The sequence below is a fragment of the Rhinopithecus roxellana genome, chromosome 21 (assembly GCF_007565055.1).
Source record: "Rhinopithecus roxellana isolate Shanxi Qingling chromosome 21, ASM756505v1, whole genome shotgun sequence".
Taxonomy (NCBI): domain Eukaryota; kingdom Metazoa; phylum Chordata; class Mammalia; order Primates; family Cercopithecidae; genus Rhinopithecus; species Rhinopithecus roxellana.
This window is the reverse complement of record NC_044569.1, coordinates 5,792,068-5,811,918: the sequence shown is the minus strand read 5'-3', so window position 1 is coordinate 5,811,918 and position 19,851 is coordinate 5,792,068. Positions and strand designations below refer to the sequence as shown.

The 19,851-nt window shown below is 44.2% G+C and overlaps 1 protein-coding gene across 2 annotated transcripts in view; it reads right to left on the bottom strand.

The window, feature by feature from the left end:
- The window catches only part of SEH1L (SEH1 like nucleoporin), a 39,239-nt gene extending 19,578 nt beyond the window's left edge, over positions 1 to 19,661 (bottom strand). For both annotated transcript variants that reach the window (XM_030925762.1, XM_030925763.1), the window contains exons 1-4: positions 19,411 to 19,661; positions 15,454 to 15,504; positions 11,172 to 11,318; positions 2,759 to 2,970 (exon numbers count right to left, since the gene is read on the bottom strand). In XM_030925762.1, coding sequence (XP_030781622.1) covers positions 2,759 to 2,970; positions 11,172 to 11,318; positions 15,454 to 15,504; positions 19,411 to 19,521 — 521 coding nt within the window. In that variant the 5' untranslated portion in view covers positions 19,522 to 19,661. The remainder of the gene's footprint in view (positions 1 to 2,758; positions 2,971 to 11,171; positions 11,319 to 15,453; positions 15,505 to 19,410) is intronic.
- Between the last annotated feature and the right edge of the window lie 190 nt (positions 19,662 to 19,851).

Here is a 19,851-nt window from a genome sequence, read left to right as displayed (position 1 = left end):
AAATCCTGGAACAATCAAATAGGAGTGCCAGAAAGACAGAACAGAGACAAGAGAACAAAAAGAAATTATTAAAGGATCATAAGATACCCCCAATTTGAGACAAAAACATTCATTTTTAAAGGGACCACTGAGTGTCAAGTAGGATTGGCTAAGTGCAGTGGCTCATGCCTGTAATCTCAGCACTTTGGGAGGCCAGGCCAAGAAGACTGCTTGAATGAAAAAAAAAAAAAATCTAAAGACAACATGTGACAGAAAATTTGTGACAGCTAAGTATAAACCAGAAGTAAAAGAAATCAAGAAAGAAAACAGAGCACTCATCATAAGGTAATACCAGCTTATTCTACAGGAACAACAAAGCTTTCATGAAACAGATATTGGCATCTCAAATGAATACTTACATAATCTAGATTGTAAAGCTGGCTGCTACTTAATTTTTAGAATCAATTTGTGGTCAAAAGACAAAATACTTATACATATGTATTAAATATTTACAGAATGTAAATATTACAAATCTTGCCAGTATACAAGCAATACAAGAATTAGGAAATGGACTGGGTGGCTCACGCCTGTAATCCCAGCACTTTGGGAAGCCGAGGCAGGCCGATCACAAGGTCAGGAGATCAAGACCATCCTGGATAATACGGTGAAACCCTCTCTCTACTAAAAATGCAAAAAGTTAGCTGGGCATGGTGGCAGGTGCCTGTAATCCCAGCTACTCAGGAGGCTGAGGCAGGGGAATCACTTGAACCCGGGAGGCGGAGGTTGCAGTGAGCCAAGATCACGCCATTGCACTCCAGCCTGGGTGACAGAGCGATACTCCGCCTCAAAAAAAAAAAAAAAGAATGAGGAAATGGAAGGGGCAATATGAGGGGGAAGCAAAATAAACTAATTTCCTCTTTTTTTAAGAGAGTGGAAGCTAGGCACAGTGGCTCACGCTTGTAATCCCAGCACTTTGGGAGGCCAAGGTGGGCAGATCACCTGAGGTCAGGAGTTCAAGACCTGCCTGACTAACATGGAGAAACCCCGTCTCTACCAAAAATATAAAAAAAAACTAGCCGGGTGTGGTGGCGGGCGCCTGTAATCCCAGCTACTTGGAAGGCTGACACAGAAGACTCGCTTAAACCCAGAAGGTGGAGGTTGCAGTGAGTAGAGATCATGCCACTGCACTCCAGCCTGGGCAACAAGGCAAGACTCCGTCTCAAGAAACAAAAAAAAAAAAGAGGGGAGTAAATAGTCTAAAAATTGATAAATATGTATAGAGATATATATTATCTGAAATTATAATAATTACCAACATAACTCAACTATCAACATCACCACAAGTAAGATATCTATCAAGTCATACCTTGGGATGTGGAAAGTTGTATAAATGTGCTCTATTCATCTTTCCTATCGGTTTGGATATTGTTTAATGATAACATAGCAAGAACATGTGGAAAAATAGCAGAATAAAAATTAAAAGAAAAAAAAGATAACATAGCAAGAACCAGAGGTATAAGTAAATCCTTTAAAAATATACTAGTGACTACCAGAATTAAAGTCTGAAAACAGAACTAATAACAGCATTTGTTTTTAGGGGGTAAAAGAACTTTACCTTTCTTTCTGTATTCTCATAGATTATTTCAATTCTTTTCTTTACCAAGTGATTCTTATAATTGTTTAAAAATAGTTTAATAAAAAGCAACTATGGTAATATACATGCAATCATGCTCTATATGGCAGTTAAAAAGAAATGAGGTAGAACTAAATATATTAATATATGGAAAAATGCCCACAATGTATCTTTAAGTGAAAAAAGCTACTTGCAAGGAAGGAAAATGTAAGCGTTTCTGGCTGGGTGCAGTGGCTCATGCCTGTAATCCCAGCACTCTTGGAGGCTGAGGTAGGCAGATCACCTGAGGTGACCAGTCCGGCCAACATGGTGAAACATGGTCTCTACTAAAAATGCAAAATTAGGCGGATGTGGTGGCGCATGCCTGTAATTCTAGATACTTGGGAGGCTAAGGCAGGAGAATTGCTTGAACTTAGGAGGTGGAGGCTGCAGTGAGCCAAGACAGCGCCACTGCACTCCAGCCTGGGCAACTGAGCAACACTGTCTCAATCAACCAATCAAATGTATGGGTTTCAATGTCTGTGTGTTTTGTGTCTACCTGTACTAGTAAACATCTGGGCGTGTTTGCATATATGTGTGTTTATGACTTCATTAGTTATTTGTATATGCATAGAAAACATCCAAAAGGTTCACATGAACATATTGACAATGCTGGTTCCCTCTGTTGAGTGAAAACAGGGACAAGTGACATGCCTGGGTGAAAAACGGAGAAGATATAATCTATATATCTTGAGAAAAAGCACTTTTGAGAGAATAAATTATCAAATTGTTACCTTAAAAATTACAAGTTTATGGGCTGGGCATGGTGGCTCACGCCTATAATCCCAGCACTTTGGGAGGCCAAGGAGGGCAGATCACAAGGTCAGGAGATCGAGACCATCCTGGCTAACAGGGTGAAACCCTGTCTCTACTAAAAATACAAAAAATTAGCCGGGCGTGGTGGCGGCGCCTGTAGTCCCAGCTGCTCGGGAGGCTGAGGCAGGAGAACGGCAAGAACGCGGGAAGCGGAGCTTGCAGTGAGCCGAGACTGCGCCACTGCACTCCAGCCTGGGGGACAGAGGGAGAAGCTGTCTCACAAAAAAAAAAAAAAAAAATTACTAGTTTATTTTACTAGGATGTTATCAGAGGTTTAACATGTAAACTTACCTTGAAGGGTTCCAAGAAATACAACTACAGCTTAGCTTACATGAGATCTCATGCTGCAAAGACCACTGGCTGAGATTCATAACATCGGGTGCCTCATATATTCTTACTATACCATCTGCCGAACAGGTTGCTAACATAAGACCCATGTGCTTGGGAGCAAACTTCACATCAGTAACAGATGTTCTGCTATCCACCAGAGTTGTCCTTTTAACCTAAAAAAAAAAAAAAAATTAACAATTTAAATTCTATACAAAAAGCAAGCATGGTACAGTGGGAAAGACACACAGACTCTGGATTCACACGGAAACTCCTCTGTCATTCACTAGGTACACAAGCTTGGATATGTGTCTGGGCCACAATTTCCTACAAGTACATGGCAAAATACCAAATACATGGCTGGGAATCACTAACAAATTAGCTAGCTATAATTAATTACTCCCTTTAATGAAAAAAAAAAGTCTACCTCCAAAAGCCTACCTTTATTATATAAGTAATCTCTCTTAAGCAGACTGGTCACAAAAAACAGAAAATGTTAGAATTTGCAGACAAGTAGTTTTGTCATACAAAGCATGCTGCAGGCAATAGATCCTTTAACAGCAAATGAGTTGAGCATGATGGCTCACACCTGTAATCCCAAAACTTTGGGAAACCGAGGCAGGCAGATTGCTTAAGCTCAGGAGTTCAAGACCAGCCTGGGCAACATGGCAAGACACCATCTCTACTAAAAATTAAAAAAAAAAAAAAATAGCCAGGTGTGGTGGTGCACGCCTGTGGCCCCAACTATTTGGGAGGCTGAGGTGGGTGGACTGCTTGAGCCAGTGGGGCAGAAGGTGCAATGAGCCAAGATCGCACCACTGTACTCCAGCCTGGGTGACAGAGCAAGACTCTGTCTCAACAAACAAACAAACAAACAAAAAAATAAAAACACTAAGGAAGGCATGCAATTTCTTCTCTCAAGAGTAATTTTCTGTTAATCCCAGTTGGACCACTATTATTCTTTCTTTTTTCTTTTTTCTTAAGGACAGGGTCTTGCTCTGTCACCCAGGCTGGAATACAGCACCATGATCACGGCTCAAGTGATCCTTTTGCCTCAGCCTTCCCAGTAGCTGGGATGACAGGCACCTGCCACCACGCCCAGCTAGTTTTTCTTATTTTTTTAGAGATGGGGGTCTCACTATGTTGCACAGATGGGTCTCCAACTCCTGGCCTCAAGCGATCCTCCCACCTCAGCCTCCCAAGTTGCTAGGATTACAGGTGTGAGCCACTGCACGCAGCTACCATGCACTTTTAAGTGAAGGCATTTAACAGAGACCAAAAGAATGGTAGAAAGCAAGCTCTGTGATCACTGTAAAATTCCAACATCACATTTAAAAGTTACCATCTGGCACACAGATAAGATGAAACCTTACTACAAACATCAATAAGCCCAGGTGCGGTGGCTCACGCCTGTAATCCCAGCACTTTGGGAGGCTAAGGTGGGTGATCACTTGAGGTCAGGAGCTCAAGACCTACCTGGCCAACATGGTGAAACCCCATCTCTACTAAAAATATACAAATTAGCCAGACGTGGTGGCAGGCGCCTGCAATCCCAGCTACTAGGGAGGCTAAGGCAGTAGAATAGCTTGAATGTGGTAGTCAGAGGCTGCAGTGAGCCGAGATCATGCCACTCACCAGCCTGGGTGACAGAGCGAGACTCTGACTCAAAAAAAAAAGTCAATAAAGTTTAGAAATTACTGTCTATGGTTACCAAAATGCTTCTTAAAGAGTCTCAATATTGGTCAGGCGCGGTGGCTCACGCCTGTAATCCCAGCACTTTGGGAGGCCGAGAGAGGCGGATCACGAGGTCAGGAGATTGAGACCATCCTCGCCAACACTGTGAAACCCCGTCTCTACTAAAAATACAAAAAAATTAGCCGGGCGTGGTGGTGAGCGCCCGTGGTCCCAGCTACTTGGGAGGCTGAGGCAGGAGAATGGCCTGAACCCAGGGGGTGGAGCTTGCAGTGAGCAGAGATCGCACCACTGCGCTCCAGCCTGGGCAACAGAGGGAGACTCCGTCTTAAAAAACAAGAGTCTCAATATTAAAAGGATGATATTACATAAACTTCAAAGATAATACCTTAGCAAACTTTTGTCTACAGACACCACTGAATAATATAAACACAGATGTGGAGAAAATCAGTGCATTTGTTACAGTAGGTAGTCAGACACGAGCAGGGCAGCAGCGGACCCCACCCCACCAGGAACATCAAGCAACCATCAGGGGACGGGCAGGCAGTTGTTAAACTTTCTCTCTGAACTAATCACTGGCTGCAGCCAGCGCCCGCGAAAGGCAGTCTCCCCACAGACACACACACCGAAAACTGGCAATCAGCAGCGCCTGGCAAGACCTCAGGAGGGGGACGAGCGGGCTCGCGCATGTGCACTACGAGGCAAAATGGCGGCACTCGGCTGCTCTATGACCTTCTAGGAACATTCTGTTAAGGGAAGACCGCCTCAAGCGAGCATCTGCACAACTTCAGTAAACACACTGCACACGCAGCCCCCCCAAGCACGAGTGGGCCACTGCACACGCGGACTGCCCACCCCAAGGGAGGAATCAGAGAAGAGACGCAACCCCCGGGAAGCACGCCGACGTCTAACAACCCAAGTCAAAGGTCTGTTTTAACCTGATTGTCTCTCTTAGCTGAAAGAGCCGGACAGACTCCATTTTAGTGCCTTCACTTGCAGCTCACCTGACCTCCCCCCTTAAAGGCGTAACCAGTGCAAGCTGACATCCAGGAATGCACTTGCTGATAAGATACTGAGGCAAGCTGAATCAGCAGCTCCTGGGGATGTGCTTGGTGGATGGTACCTAAAGCCCCTGCATGTATCTCTCTGTGATAGTTTGAGTCCCTGCGCCTGGAACTGTTTATTTTTCTGTAACTGCTTCTGCAACCAATTAATTTTTTAACTTTTCGCCTGTTCTGCTTCTGTAAAAAATGCTTCAGCTAAACTCCCCCTCCCCTATTTAGACCATGGTATAAAAAGAAATCTAGCCCCTTCTTCGGGGCCGAGAGAATTTTGAGCGCCAGCCGTCTCGGTCACCAGCAATAAAGGACTCCTGAATTAGTCTCACAGTGTGACGTTTGTCGACAACTCGCTCAGTTACAACAGGTCAAACCTCGCATTGACTCTCTCAAGTCACCCACTTGGTCCTCTTCCAAGTGTATTTTATTTCCTTTCATTTCTGCTGTAAAAATTTTTAACAAACTTCCACTCTGGCTCTAAAACTTACCTTAGTCTCTTACTCTGCCTTATGCCCCTAGGTGGAATTCTTTCTTCTGAGGAGGCAAGAAATAAGGTTGCTGCACACAAATGGATTCGCCACTGCTAATATATTAATGAAAGGTGACTAAACTAAATACAAATAAGTATCTTGAAGTTCAAAGAAAAGTCCTTCTTATGCCACCACTCCCAAGTCCAACCTATAGTATACTGAACTGACACACCTCCGACTTAACGCCAAAAAAATCCTTTATAAGTCTATATATTTCTATTATCTCCTCCCCATAAGCAGCTGTTTGGCTTAGGGAAGCCCTAGTGCAAAGGCAATCAGACATACTCCTCCCCCTAGAAGAGCTGTAAAAGAGTCTGAATAGCCACACAAGCTACAAAGTTACCGGAATTAAAACAGTGTGCTATTAGGACAAGGAGACATACAGACCAGTGGTCCACAAGAGAGCCCAGAAAGCAATCCTCCATATATATAGCCAATTAATTTTCAACAAAGGTGTCAAGACCATTCAACAGGGGAAAGAACGGTCTTTTCAATAAATGGTGCTGGGAAAACTCGATTTCAGCACCCTAGCATTTTTTTAATGACTGAAATAAATAATTTTTATCAGGCCATTGCTTGCTTGCACGTGTTAATCACTCACTTTTTGCTAAATATTCCTTGGTGCAAACGATATAATGGTAAACTGTTGATGTACTGCTTTTCTTTGTCAAGCAGGAAGAGGTAACTTCAGGGTCACGTAAAGAAAAATGTTGCCAGAAGAAATGCATGGCTTTAGGGACACTGTTACCAGCTGCTAACAACCAGATGTCTGGTTGCTCAAGGCGTTACCTGAGACTTAAAAAACGCAGACTTTTCCACTAGATTCTGCGGAACTCCCCCTCCCTGACTCTCTAGTCACATTAAAAACTACCCACTGCTTCCTTTTCTTTAGATGGATTTAAGAGATCTTGCCCTCCCACCTTCTTGCTTTAGCCAAATCGAATAAACCTTTCTCTATCTCCAAGTACCGGTGACTCAGTGTTTGGTCTCAGCTCCGCACTGGGGATACAAGCCTGAATTGAGGATTCTATAACAATCTTAGAAGAAAACACTGGGGAAAGTCTTCCTGACACTGGATTTGGCAATGCTTTCCTGGATATAACACCAAAAGCATGGGAAACACAAGAAAAAAATAGATAAACTAGACTTCAAAATTTTTAAATTTTGTGCATCAAAGAAAATCATCAAGAGTGAAAAAGGCAACCCACAGAATGGGAGAAAGTGTTTGTAAATCATTTACAGATTGTGCATATGAAACTCAAAAATCTGAAATCTGAAATGCTCCAAAATGCAGAACGTTTTGAGCACTGGCATGATGCTCAAAAAAAATGCTCATTGAAGCATTCTGAATTTCAAAGTTTTGGATTTAGAATGCTTAACTGGGGTCGGGCATGGTGGCTCACACCTGTAATCCCAGCACTCTGGAGGGGCCAAGGTGGAGGATCGCTTGAACCCAGGAATTCAAGACCAGCCTGGGCAACTCTATTAAGTAAATAAATAAGTAGGCAAATGATTAACTGGTAAGTATAAATGCAAATATTCCAAAATCTGAAATCCAAAACATTTCTGAATCCTACATTATGGATAAGGAATACTCAACCTACACCAGATAAGGGATTAATATCTAGAACATATAAAGAACTCCTACAACAACAGAAAACCCAATTTTAAAAAATGGGCAAAGGATATGAATAGTATTTTTCCAAGGAAGACATACAGTTGGTCAATGAGCACATGAAAATATGGTCAACATCAGTAATTCTTGGAGAAATGCAAATCAGAACCACAATGGAGATATCACTTCACAACACGGTCACTAGGATGGCTACAATAAAAAGCACAATAACAAGTACTAATGAAGATCTGGAAAAACTGGAACCCTTGAGCATTGCTGGTAGGAATGTAAAATGATGTAGCTGCTGTGGAAAAGTCGGACAGTTCCTAAAAACGTGAAACACAGAACTACCATATGAGCCAGCAATTGTACTCCTAGGTGTATATCCAAAATAATTGAAAGCACGGTCTCAAACATACATCTGTACAACAATGCTCACAGTATTCACGATAGCCATGAAGTGGAAACCACCCAAGGGTCTGTCTACACATGAACGGATAAACAAAATGTGGTATGCACACACAATGGAATATTACCCAGCCATAAAAAGGAATAAAGTTAACATATGCTACAATATGGACAGACCTTGAAAACATTTTACTTAGTGAAACAAGCCAGTCACAAATGGACAAATACTGTGATTCCACTTATATGCAGTACCTAGTCAAATTGATAGACAGACAGTTGAATGGGGGTAGAGGGAGGAGGAAGGGGGAGGCATTCTTTAACAATACGGAGTTTATGTTGGCAATGATGAACAATTTTGGGTATAGACAACTGATGGGTACACAGCACTGTGAACATAATTAATTCTACTGAATTATACCACTTACAAATAGTTAAAATGGACCGGGCACCATGGCTCACGCCTGTAATCCCAGCACTTCGGGAGGCCAAGGCGGGCGGATCATTTGAGGTCAGTAGTTCGTGACCAGCCTGACCAACATGGTGAAACCCTGTCTCTTCTAAAAACACAAAAAAAATTAGCCGGGCATGTTGGCACATGCCTGTAGTCCCAGCTACTCAGGAGACTGAGGCAGGAGAATCGCTTGAACCCCAGAGGCGGAGAATGCAGTGAGCCGGGATCCCACCATTGTACTCCAGCCTGAGCAACAGAGCAACACTCTGTGTGGGGGAAAAAAAAAATAGCTAAACTGAGGCATATTACATTATACATATTTTACCACAATAAAAAACTGCATCATGGCCCACATAGTGGCTCACGCCTATAATCACAGCACTTTGGGAGGCCTAGGTGGAAGGACTGCTTGAGTCCAGGAGTTCAAGACCAGCCTGGGCAACATGGTGAAACCCCATCTCTACAAAATAAAAAAATTAGCCTGTGGCGCACGCCTGTGGTCCCAGCTACCTGGGGGGCTAAGGTGGAAGGATCGCTTAGGCCCAGGAGGTTGAGACGGCAATGAGCTGCGACTGGTCTAATGTAGTATCATGCACTAGGGAGGGTAGGTGAGGGGTAATAGCAGGACACTCCCACTACATACTTCCTTTTGTTTCTTTTGAAAGTTATACCATGTGCATGATTATCTATTACAAAAAACAAATCATAAAAGGGGGGGAAAAACCTGCAGATGATAATACCTTCATATGAAAATGCTAGAGTCTTACATATAATCTAATTCAATGTTTCCACTTTATAGATGAGGAACTTCAACAGCACACAGATTATATTATGTTCTTGCCCAAAATCAAACATCCAGTCAGGCAAAGACGGCGATAAAAACAGAGGCAGATAAGGGAGAGTGTTTTTTTTTTTTTTGAGATGAAGTCTCGCTGTTGTCCCCCAGGCTGGAGTGCAATGAAGTGATCTTGGCTCACTGCAACCTCTGTCTCCCGGGTTCAAATGATTCTCCTGCCTCGGCCCCGAGAGTAGCTGGGACTATAGGTACCTGCTACCATGCCTGGCTAATTTTTGTAATTTTTGTATTTCTAGTAGAGAAGGGTTTTACCATGTTGGTCAGGCTGGTCTCAAACTCCTGAGCTCAGGTGATCCACCTGCCTTGGCCTCCCGAAGTGCTGAGATTACAGGCATGAGGAGAGTATATTTTCTTTTTTTTTTTTTTTGAGACGGAGTTTTACTCTTATTGCCCAGGCTGGAGTACAACGGCACGATCTCAGCTCACGGCAACCTCTGCCCCCTGGGTTCAAGCGATTCTCCTGCCTCAGCCTCCTGCGTAGCTGGAATTACAGGCATGAGCCATCATGCCCAGCTAAGTTTTGTATTTTTAGTAGAGACGGGGTTTCTCCATGTTGGTCAGGCTGGTGGCAAACTCCTGACTTCAGGTGATCCGCCCACCACGGCCTCCTAAAGTGCTGGGATTATAGGCGTGAGCCACTGCACCCGGCCGAGGAGAGTATATTTTCTAAGAAAACAAAAGTAAACACAAAACAGAAGAAACAATTTTTAAAGAATTTTATTAACCCTTGACCGGGTGCAGTGGCTCACGCCTGTAATCCCAGCACTTTGGGAGGCCGAGAAGGGCAGATCATGAGGTCAGGAGATCAAGACCATCCTGGCTAACACGGTGAAACCCCGTCTCTACTAAAAATACAAAAAATAGCCGGGCGCGGTGGCTCAAGCCTGTAATCCCAGCACTTTGGGAGGCCGAGACGGGTGGATCACGAGGTCAGGAGATCGAGACCATCCTGGCTAATACGGTGAAACCCTGTCTCTACTTAAAAATACAAAAAACTAGCCGGGCGACAAGGCGGGCGCCTGTAGTCCCAGCTACTCGGGAGGCTGAGACAGGAGAATGGCGTAAACCCGGGAGGCAGAGCTTGCAGTGAGCTGAGATCCGGCCACTGCACTCCAGCCTGGGTGGCAGAGCAAGACTCTGTCTCAAAAAAAAAAAATACAAAAAATTAGCCGGGCATGGTGGTGGGCACCTGTAGTCCCAGCTACTCGAGAGGCTGAGGCAGGAGAATGGCGTGAACCCGAGAGTCAGAGCTTGCGATGAGCCGAGACCGCACCACTGCACTCCAGCCTGCGCGACAGAATAAGACTCCGTCTCAAAAAAAAAAAAAAGAATTGAATTAACCCTTAAGAGTTTAAGGTTAAAAAACAAAAAGAATTTTAGAGTTAGGCACAGTGGCTCACGCCTATAATCTCGGCAACTCAGGAAGCTGAGGTGGGGCCAGGAGTTTGAGGCTGCAGTGAACCAGAATACTTAAAAATCATATACGACCATCATAAAATACACTAATAGGTAAAATCAAATACAATGCAGATATTCTGGATTCATCATAAAAGTTATAAGCAATGCAATGATGCTCCTAAGTATTGCTACAGACCCAAGTTAAAATGAAATAAACAAGAAAGAAAAAAACATGGAAGAAAGAACTTTAGAACTGGTAAAAATAGAGGGAGTGGTGATATTTTACCAATTATCTGAGGTAGCCTTGGGACTAACGTTCCTTGGCTGCTCACGTCTTCCCAGTCCCCAGAATACTAACAAATGTCTCACCCAGTGGCTCTGTCCTCGCAGTTTATCATTTGATTCTCCTACTATTTCCTCCCACACAGCAGCTGTTCGGTCAAAAGAACAGGAAGCCAAAACCTGTCCAAATTCAGGATGGGCCCATGTCACACGCCATACAGATCCACTATGTGTCTGGGGAATCCAAAAGAAAAAGAACAGAACAGACATTCATTATTCCAGGGCTCCTTTTTTCCTAAAAACTTATTCATATTTCATAAATACTGGTTTTATGTGAGGAAACAGAATATAGTTTTACTTCTATAAGAGGAGAAAACTGATCAACATAACATGTAAATAAAAAGTTAAATCCGGAATGTTTTAACCTTTAGAAGACATTCTATATTTAGGATTATAGCGCTTCTGGAGTTCAGTTCTTTTGACATTTTACTAATAAAACAAAAATCTAGCCAGATAAAGTTTACTACTTCCAGTGCTGATAGGTGGAGAGTTGCTTCAGAGTTTAGCGTAACCAACCTTTGTAAAACAAAGATTCTACAAGTCCACCATTTTACTTGTAAATTCTTTCTACAGAAAATACCCATCTAATAAAATAAATAACATTAGATTTATTTGCTCCAAAATCCACAGAGACGGAAAGTAGATGAGTGGTTACCAGGGGCTGGGAGCAGAGTGAACATGAAGTGATGGCTAAATGAGTGCTGCGTTTCCTTTAGAGGTGGCAAACAATGTTCTGAAATTAGAAGTGGTGGTGAATTTAATGAATATACTTAAAATCACTAAATTGTACACTTTAAATGGGTGCACATTATGATATGTAAATTATAGCTCAATGAAAAAAATATTTTTTAAAAAAATTTGCTTCAACCAGGCATCGTGGCTCATGCCTGTATTCCCAGCACTTTGAGGGGCTGAGGTGGGCAGACTGCTTGATCCCAGGGGTTCGAGACCAGTCTGGGCAATATGGCAAAACCCCATCTCTACAGAAAATTAGTCAGGCGTGGTGGTGTGCAGCACTTGTGGTCCCAGCTGCTTGGGAGGCTGAGGTGGGAGGATCACTTCAGCCTGGAAGGTTGAGGCTGCAGTGAGCCAAGATTGCGCCACTGCACTCCAGCCTGGGTGACAGAGCAAGACCTTATCTCCAAAAAAAAAAAAAATTTGCTTCAGAAGTCTAATAATATATAGAAATTGTAGCCATAAAATGCTTAAATGATTTTAACTGACAATATAGTCTATTGATAATAGACTACTGTATGAAGAGTAGATATGGGGAAGCCCAAATCCTTACACCCCTCATGTTGGCCAAGGGGTGGGAGTGGAGGGGATTAGAGAAGGGATATAAAGATCTTAAAGAATGTCACCATCAAAAGAATTCTCAGGTGCTTCTCAGGGAAAATACTGTATAATAACAAACAACTTGCAGAAAATGTGTTTCACTCTATAGCTAACATTTTTTACATTCAACAACATAAAAATAGTTTAACCAATAACTTCAACATGGCAATGTCACCAATTAAAGGTACATTTTGCACCCTTATTTCTTAACCTTGTTTTGTCTAGTGTTTTCTGTACCATCTTTAATTCTTACTTATACAGGGCTATAAAGTTAAAAATGCACATTAAGACAGGTAAGTTTTATTAGATTTACAGTAAAATGCAATCTAAAGAATAAGGTTTGCACAAAGATGCTCATGACAATAAAATGGAAACTTAAATATCCATTAGTTAAGTAAAATGGTATTTTTATTGGCTGTTAATAAAAAGCCTTTAGATATAGAAAAGTACATATGAAATATGTTAGGCTTACAAGCAGGAGATAGAGGTTTCCTTTTGGAATGATAAAAATATTTTAGAACTAGAAAGAGGTGATAGCTGCACAACACTGTAAATTAAATAAAAGCCAATTAATTGTTTACTTTAAAAGTATTAATTTTATGATATGTGAATCTCACCTCAAAGGAGGGAGGGAGCTTGGATAGAACTTTCACAAAAGAAGATACATGAATGGCAAGTAAGCATATGAAAAAATAATCAACATGAGGTATTAAGGAAATACAAATAAAATGCAATGATTCTGTGGTCACTTCTCAACAACTAAAATGCCTATAATAAAAAAGACAGGTATCATCAAGTGCAGGTGAGGATGTAGAGAAACCGGAACCTCACACACGGCAGGTGGACACAGTCACTTTGGAAGAGTTTGGCAGTTCCTTAGAAAGCTAAGTATATATAACCCATCAATTCCACTCCTAGGCATTTATCCAAAAGAAATGAAAATATATGTCCACAGACTTACATGGCACGTTCTTAATATTACTCGTAATAGCCAAAAACTAGAAACAACTCAAATGTCCATCAACTGGTGAACAGACAGACAAAACATGGCAATATATATACAACTGACTACTCAGTATCAAAGGAATAAACTGACACATGACACAATATGGATGAACCTCAAAACATGCAAAAGGAAAGTGACTAGACACAAAGGACTATGTATTTCAAAATTCCATTTCCATGACATTTCTTTTTTTTTTTTTTTTTTTTTTTGAGACGGAGTCTCGCTGTCACCCAGGCTGGAGTACAGTGGCTGGATCTCAGCTCACTGCAAGCTCTGCCTCCCGGGTTCACGCCATTCTCCTGCCTCAGCCTCCCGAGTAGCTGGGACTACAGGCGCCGGCCACCATGCCCGGCTAGTTTTTGTATTTTTTAGTAGAGACGGGGTTTCACCGTGTTAGCCAGGATGGTCTCGATCTCCTGACCTCGTGATCCGCCCGTCTCGGCCTCCCAAAGTGCTGGGATTACAGGCTTGAGCCACCGCGCCCGGCCTTCCATGACATTTCTAGAAAGGATAAACCAGGCCGGGCGTGGTGGCTCACACCTGTAATCCCAGCACTTTGGGAGGCCAAGGCGGGCAGATCACTTGAGGTCAGGAATTCGAGACCAGCCTGGTCAACATGGTGAAACCCTGTCTCCACTAAAAATACAAAAATTAGCCAAGCGTGGTGGCAGGTGCCTGTATTCCCAGCTATTCAGGAGGCTGAGGCAGGAGAATTGCTTGAACCCAGGAGGCCGAGGTTGCAGCGAGCCGAGATCACATCACTGCACTTCAACCTGGGCGACAGAGCAGGACTCCAGCTCAAGAAAAGGGCAGAGGAGGGTAGGGGAGAGGAACCCATGGAGACAGAAAATGGATCAGTGGTTGCCTGGGGCTTGGAGTGGGAATAGGCCACAAGCAAACCTCTGAGTTTGAGAGAAATGTTCTAAAACCGGATCACAGTGATGACTACACAACTCTGTAAGTTGACTAAAACTCACTGAACTGTACATTTAAAATGGATGACTTTTAAGGTATGAAAATTTCTACTTGGATGGGCACGGTAGCTTACGCCTATAATCTCAGCACTTTGGGAGGCCAAGGGCGGATAACCTGAGGTCAGGAGCTTGAGACCAGCCTGGCCAACATGGCAAAACCCCATCTCTACTAAAAACACAAAAATTAGCCGGGCATCGTGGTGCGCGCCTATAGTCCCAGCTACTCAGGAGGCTGAGGCAGGAGAATCACTTGAACCCAACAGGCAGAGGTTGCAGTGAGCCAAGATAACACCACTGCACTCCTACCTGGGCAACAGAGCAAGACTTTGTTGCCCCCAAAAAAAGAAGAAAATTTCTACTTGAGTAAAGGTTTTTTTTTTTAAAGAGAAAACTATGTAAGTAACATTACAACTATTTTTTTTTTTTTTTTTTTTTTTTGAGACGGAGTCTCGCTCTGTCGCCCAGGCTGGAGTGCAGTGGCCGGATCTCAGCTCACTGCAAGCTCCGCCTCCCGGGTTTACACCATTCTCCTGTCTCAGCCTCCTGAGTAGCTGGGACTACAGGCGCCCGCCACCTCGCCCGGCTAGATTTTTGTATTTTTTAGTAGAGACGGGGTTTCACCGTGTCAGCCAGGATGGTCTCGATCTCCTGACCTCGTGATCCGCCCGTCTCGGCCTCCCAAAATGCTGGGATTACAGGCTTGAGCCACCGCGCCCGGCCAGTTACATTACAACTATTAAAATACGTAAAGGAAAAAGGAATATTCTGAATTACTAAGATAATTATGTTAGAATGCTACATAATTACAGATTTTCTTACTCTCAAATTCTGAGAAACACACTTGTTACTTTAATAGTGAAAAACAGTAAAGTGTCTCTCCAGGAAAAGAACCACTATATTAATTTTATCATCTTCTCAAAACAATTCATTGATAACTATGAAATAAACAGTAAATATTTCTGTATTTTTAATAACTGTAAAAATAAACACTCACCTTCCAGCTAGCAGTACAATGCCAATCACCACTTTCACTTTTATCCCAGACCTACAAGAAAATAAAAGGCAGATATTTTATACAAAAATTCCTACAAACTGATAACAAAAACTATAAGACTGAATCAGTGTACAAGCAAAGGGATGAACATATAATTCACAAAAGAATACAACCAGCAAGTAAACATTCATTCATTCAATTAAATATTTATTGGGAGGCCGGGTGCGATGGCTCACGCCTGTAATCCCAGCACTTTGGGAGGCCAAGGCAAACGAAGTCAGGAGTCTGAGACCAGCCTAGACAACGTGGTGAAACCCTGTCTCTACTACAAATACAAAAATTAGCCAGGCGTGGTGCCCCATGCCTGTAATCCCAGCTACTGGAGAGACTGAGGCAAGATAATCGCTTGAACCCCGGAGGCGGAGGTTGCAGTGAGCTGAGATCACGCCACCGCACTCCAGCCTGGGCAACAGAGCAAGACTCCCATCTCAAAAAATATATATATATTGAGAACCTTGAATGTGTCAAGCACTGGGCCAAGCACTGAGGGATTCAGGAAGCTGAGCTCTAAATAACAGAGACAATTAGTTACAGTCAAATCTCCTGATTCAAGGTAGTTATTTTCTACAGCATCGCCTCCACCACAGAAACATTGCTGCCAGGGGAAATACTAGGTTAGGTTCCTGTGAGTCTCTGGTCTACATTTTTGTCAACCAGTCAGTACATGACCTTGTTTAATGTGTGTTTCTGTTTAAAGAGAACTTATTTAATACATATTGTTTATTCATCAATATTGAACTCACTCAACAGCACTGTAACTCATGTCTGAAGGAAGCTTCTCTAACGCACGTACTATCTCTTTAACGTACATCACCGCCTCCTGTGTTTAGAAACTAGACAGCACTTCAACACTACGCTTGGAGGCCATTTTAAACAGCGAAATCACCAATAGAAAGAACAAATAATGAAAAAAAATCACTGCACTAAATAGATCACAAAAAACACCTGCTTACAGTACAAACCAAAATAGAGTATTGCCTGGTTTCACCTCAATGGGAAACGTCTGTCCTGACACTCAAACTTTTCACCACTCCGCACACATGCACAAATGACTGCAAAAGCAGTGTGACTTTTGGGATACAAGTAAATTGCAGAGTAGACAAATTCAAAAAATACAGAATCTACAAACAATAGGCTCAACTGTATATGTAACAAATTGTAAAGCAAAAATACTGAAACCAGGCATGATGGTGCACACCTGTAGTCCCAGCTACTCAAGAGGCTGAGGCAGGAGGGATTACTTGAGCCCAGGAGTTTGATCACGCCCGTGAAGAGCCACTGCACTCCAGCCTGGGCAACACGGCAAGACTCCATCACAAGACAAAAAAATTGAACCTTATTACCCAGAAAAAATATAGATTACACAGTAAGAAGGTGCCAATTTCACCTGCTAAAAATGTAACGAAGGCAATAACACTATGAAATCACACCTATCACTGGCAGTATAAAGCGGTACGACCTGAAAAACAGCAATTTGCCAATTCTCTTCAATAGTTTTTAAAATATCCACTAATTTCTCTTCTGGAATTAGCCTAAGAAAATCATTCAAAATACATAAAATGCTAAACTAATGAAAATTTTCAGTACAACACTATTTCTGACAAGACATAAATGTACATACACACACTCTACCATGGCAATTTAAAATGTTAAAGGAAAAACAGAGGAAATCAATACATATTAACAAACATTAGCAATAAGCCTGTAATTTTTTCACTTTCTAAAAAGAAACATATATTACTTGGTCATTTAAAAATACATACAAATAAATACATGGCTCCTCCTTTAAAAAAAAAAGTACTCTGGAATAAATGGACATAAGCAGGCTGGGCAAGGTGACTCACACCTGTAATCCCAGCACTCTGGGAGGCTGAGGTGAGAGGATCACTTGAGCCCAGGGGTTCGAAACTAGCCTGGGCAACACAGCAAGACCCTGCCTCTACAAAAAAAATTTGTAGGCAGGTGTAGTGGCGTGCATTTGTAGTCTCAGCTACCGGGGAGGCTGAGGTGGGAGGATGGCTTGAACCTGGGATGTTGAGGCTGCAAAAACCAAGATCACACCACTGCACTCCAGTCTGGGTGACAGAGCCAGACCCTGTCTCAAAAAAAATAAAAGGAAAAAGAAAAAAAATTAAGTGAAATAAACCAAATATAAAAGGGCGAGGCCGGGTGCGGTGGCTCAAGCCTGTAATCCCAGCATTTGGGAGGCCGAGACGGACGGATCACGAGGTCAGGAGATCGAGACCATCCTGGTTAACACGGTGAAACCCCGTCTCTACTAAAAAATACAAAAAAACTAGCTGGGCGAGGTGGCGGCGCCTGTAGTCCCAGCTACTCGGGAGGCTGAGGCAGGAGAATGGCGTAAAAAAACTCGGGAGGCGGAGCTTGCAGTGAGCTGAGATGCGGCCACTGCACTCCAACCTGGGCGACAGGGCCAGCGTCTCAAAAAAAAAAGGGGGGGGGGAATATTCTATGATTCTATTTATCTGAGGTACCTAGAATATGCAAATTACTAGAAAGTAGTAGAAAAGAGGTTACCAGAGGGTGAGCTGGAGGGAACAGTGTGCTTTGGTACAGAGTTTCAGGTTAGGATGATGAAAAGGTTCTGGAGACGAGCAGTGGTGACGCTGCACAGCAGTGTGAATGCTGTGCTCAATGTCACTGAATTCTACACTTTAAAACGGTTAACGTAGTTTATTACAACAAAAATAAACTTGTTTTAAAAAAAGAAACTACATCTTTTAAGAACTGCAACACTGCTTACAAAAAGTTTATCTTTGAGAGATCACTGGTATCAAACTCGAATGTGAAAAAGGAAAAACTGTCCTTAAGATTTTCAGTGACTCTGGAGCTGTCGAGAACCAAAATAAGCCGCACTCCAGCTTTCATTCATCCTGCAACACATCTGGGTGGTTCCTAAATCCCATATAGCACCCCCACATTAGAAATTCTGCTTGTCGGCTGGGCCCAGTGGCTCACGCCTGTAATCTCAGCACTTTGGAAGGACGAGGCGGGCGGATCACGAGGTCAGGAGTTCAAGACAAGCCTGGCCCACATGGTGAAACACCATCTCTACTAACCATCCTGGTTAACACGGTGAAACCCCGTCTCTACTAAAAAATACAAACAAAAAATTAGCCGGGCGTGGTGCGCGCACCTGTAATCCCAGCTACTTGGGATGCTGAGGCAGGATAATCGCTTGAACCCGGGAGGCGGAGGTTGCAGTGAGCCGATATCGTGCCCCTGCACTCTAGCCTGGGTGACAGTGACTCTGTCTCCAAAAAAAAAAAAAATTATGCTTGTCGTAAGTGTCTACAGACTTTTACAGGAACTTCAAGAAACAAACCCTCCGATTCCTGGGCAGCAAGCAGAGAAGTCATTGGATGTAAATGGTTTGTATTTCTCTTCCTTGGCGTAACAAAATGAGCTTCTGCTCTGAACCCAGGGAGAAAACCATGTGCCCTAGTAAGAGAACACCGGGGGAGCACAGAACTCGACACAGCGCCAGCCAGGCAGAGTCTCCCACCAGGTCCCACTGCAGGTCCTCGGGTGAACAGCGCGGGCAAGACACACCACGCCCAGACGGACGGCGGGACGCCCCTGGTTTCCCGCTCGCAGCCACCGCAGCGCTGCCCGCGCGAAAGCCCGGCGTCCCCTGCGGGCGGGAGCGCGCACGTGGCACCAGCTGCGCAGGCGCACGGGAGCGCGGCCCGCGAGGCCGCCGTGACCCCACAATAAGCGGGCGGGGAGGGCTTCCGCCCGGTCCAGCCAGGGCTCGCCCGCCACCCCACAGCTTCCCGCGGCGTCACTGAAACCAAGACACAGCCCTGTTCCCCGCACCGCCCACCCACTCCCCCTCCTTCCGGGCTCGGCCCCGCCCGCAAGCGACGCGCGCACCTTAACGCTCTGATCACTGGAGCAGGTCGCCATCCGCCGCCCGTGGAAGTCGAAAGAGACATCGTGGATGAGATCCTTGTGGTCCGCCGCGATGCTGCGAGCCACAAACATGGTTTCCGTCGGGCCCGCTCCTCCGAAGAGGACAGTGGCAGTGGCGGCGGCAGCGGCAGCGGCGCGCGGCCCACAGCCCAGCCAGACCTGGCAGCCCGGTAGCGCGCGGCGCGTGCTGCCCACGCCCCCGCACCGCCCCTGCCCATTAAGCCCCGCCCCACCCACGGGCCCGTCCAGCCCCACACCGTCCCCTGGCCCCTCAAGCCCCGCCCAGGCCCCGGCTCATCATGACTCGCCCCACCCCTCGGTCCCTTAAGCCTCGCCCCGCCCCCTGACCCGTCAAGCCCCGCCTACCCCCGGGCCGTCACGCCTCGCCCCGCCCCCTGACCC